We start from the raw sequence: 2795 nt of genomic DNA, 5'->3' as shown, positions 1-2795 counted from the left end.
TATTACTGTTTGTATGAAAAGTGCCACACAAATAAATTCTGATTATTCAGCATTTGCATCATGAGTGCCATAAAATGCCATTCATTAAATACCTGGATGGATGGGTGGATTTGAGTCACATTTCTATACTTAATGTTTCTAAAAATGGGCCCACAAGTGTTATCAAACAGTCAAGAAGTCACAACACGGGCACGCCACCTAATCCTGCCTTGTTAATTGGTTTACAGCTAACGCCAGTCAGCTCCATCTGTTTATGTCTGAAAAGAGCTCTGAGGAACCGCAGCTTACACACAGGCAAACACAAAATAAATCACCTCACACGCAAAGACGGTAAAGAAACACAACCATGTGTCCATGGTGAAATATTGATTACTATTATAAGAAATACTGCTTCTCTGAGACGTTTGTTTGTGTGTATAGATGTCATTAATGGATGTGATTAGAGATCACGCAGGAGGCAGCTCTGTCATCTGGCCGTCACACTTCCTGTTGTCACGTGCACACAGTTGACAGGTCTCTTAGCTTAAGCAGTGCGCATGCCTGCTCGCTCTGTCTCAATGAGCGCCTGTCAGTCAGGAGCCTCTTAGTCCTCCTGGATTAGTGCACAGTCCACAGTGGAGAGTTTGAACGCAACAATAGACATGAGCGTTACCATTGAGGAGAGGGGCCGGCCCAACACCCAGGACTACAGGGTGTTTTTCAGTAAGAGCAACTCTTTGAATGAGCTTTTTTGTGTTATTGGGGAATTTTAGTGTCACATTTGCTTGTTAACTTATAGGTATTTAGCAAGTGTAATAACAAGTAATTGTAGAGCTTTATGAGGGGATCTAATGCTTTCTTCTTCCTTATAGTGTGGAAATTTAAAAAAAAAATACTCAAAATTGCATTACTTCTTTTCATAGAAAACTCTGAGGGCAAATACATCTCTCCGTTCCACGACATACCCGTCTACGCAAATGAAGCAGAGGTGAGCATCATGTGTCACAATTACTAGCGCAGGTAGTATTTGTAAGTAAGAACGTTAAGTTAATAAGTAAAAAGTAAGTAAGTATTTGGATTGTTTTTGTTTTATTGTTGTGCTGGGGGTGTACTGTTGTCATTCAAGTCTTGCAAATCAATTGCTGTACACCAAACATTTGAAATAATATATAAAAGTATCATATTTAAAGAATTATTTACTTGAGTTGAGCAAAATGAGTCACATTAGGCAAAATTTAGGGGAAAAAATGTGTTTTTTTGTTTTGTTCTGCATTTTTCCCCTTTTATTCCCAATTACCAATTTGTAAGCAATAATGGAAAATATGCTTTTCCCTGTTTCACCTGGGGGTAATGCATCAACCCAATCACCAGAAAAAAATGTCGTCATTGTACATTTCTGCAAACCATTGATAAGTTACATTTTGCATGTTATTAAGTAGCAGATAGGTGGAAACCTTCACCTTAACAACGCTGTAGTTAATGTGTGGTTAGAATTAGGCACAAAAAACACTTGATTATGGTGAGGAAAACATTGATTTTTAAATATATAATTTAAAAATAAAAATATTTAAATATTGTGTTCTTAAATAAACGCCTTTTGTGCCAGTATCCTCGCCAAAGAGTTGCTACCAAATACCCACATTTTGAGCCTAAAAAGTTGATATGATTTATTCTTTTTAACTTATTCTTGGGTTACTTGAGTTATTTTCATATATTTTTAGAGCGTCATACATATTATTATTCTATTCCTTTCACCAATGAAGTTTAAGTTTGGAGTTTTTTCATTAGCCGTTATGTAGATCTTGCATAACTAAGTTAGAAAGTATTTAAAACAGGAAAGACAATTCATGTTTGGTGAGACAAAACTGTATTTCTGATCAACTTTGCAGAACATTTTTCACGCTGTTGTGGAGGTTCCAAGATGGACAAATGCGAAGATGGAGGTATGTTTATGTTTTTTGGGTTTTTGTGGTGATCAGTTATTATACAAATACATATTCCCTCTCCCGCAAATATGACAATCTACATAAATCAGAGGCGCTCTAACTTTTGTCATGGACATAGTTTGTAATTGTCTGTACTTTTTGCAATGCATATGGGCATAGAGCTATGTATAATCTCAGGATTTCATACATAATAATGACTTATTATTTATTATTATAATTATTATTATATTATCAATTTGAATTTTTCATTTTTTTCAGTTAATTATGAAATGTAACAGTGCTGTGGCATCAATGTGGGTCAGCTCTTTCTTCAGTTTTAAGTTTATAGATGTGTCTGTTTATCAGATTGCCACCAAAGATCCTCTAAATCCACTGAAACAAGATATAAAGAAGGGGAATCTTCGTTATGTGGCCAATGTATTTCCTCACAAAGGCTACATCTGGAATTACGGAGCTATTCCACAGGTAAAACCTGCACAGACGACATTCAGACAGCAGGAAACCAGACTTTGTCTCAGCTCCATCAAATATAAGCTTTCTCTTTTCACAGACGTGGGAAGACCCAAACCACAAGGACAGCGACACAGGCTGCTGTGGAGACAACGATCCTATTGATATATGCGACATAGGAAATAAGGTATGACTCTGACTGCAGGCTTTGAACAGACTTAGATTTAAATTCAGCTGTTTCGGCTTTTTAAAGATTGTGTGTATTTCTCAGGTGTGCTCTAGAGGGGAAATAATCAAAGTGAAGGTGTTGGGAACTCTGGCTCTGATCGATGAGGGTGAAACAGACTGGAAGGTCATTGTGATCAATACTGAGGATCCTGAAGCCGCCGACTTTAACGGTATGAATAACATGCAATACAA

At 36.8% G+C, this 2795-nt stretch overlaps 1 protein-coding gene across 1 annotated transcript; it reads left to right on the top strand.

The window, feature by feature from the left end:
• Positions 1–623: 623 nt before the first annotated feature.
• On the top strand, positions 624–2786 carry LOC121966091 (inorganic pyrophosphatase-like; the record flags this gene model as incomplete). Its single annotated transcript, XM_042516191.1, has 6 exons — positions 624–702; positions 903–967; positions 1869–1922; positions 2271–2390; positions 2476–2562; positions 2647–2786. Coding segments are annotated over exons 1-6 (527 nt in total), but the record flags the coding sequence as incomplete, so codon positions are not given.
• Between the last annotated feature and the right edge of the window lie 9 nt (positions 2787–2795).

The sequence above is a fragment of the Plectropomus leopardus genome, unplaced genomic scaffold (assembly GCF_008729295.1).
Source record: "Plectropomus leopardus isolate mb unplaced genomic scaffold, YSFRI_Pleo_2.0 unplaced_scaffold23058, whole genome shotgun sequence".
Taxonomy (NCBI): Eukaryota; Metazoa; Chordata; class Actinopteri; order Perciformes; family Serranidae; genus Plectropomus; species Plectropomus leopardus.
Note: the sequence above shows the minus strand (reverse complement) of the source record. Positions and strands in the feature narration are given on the sequence as shown.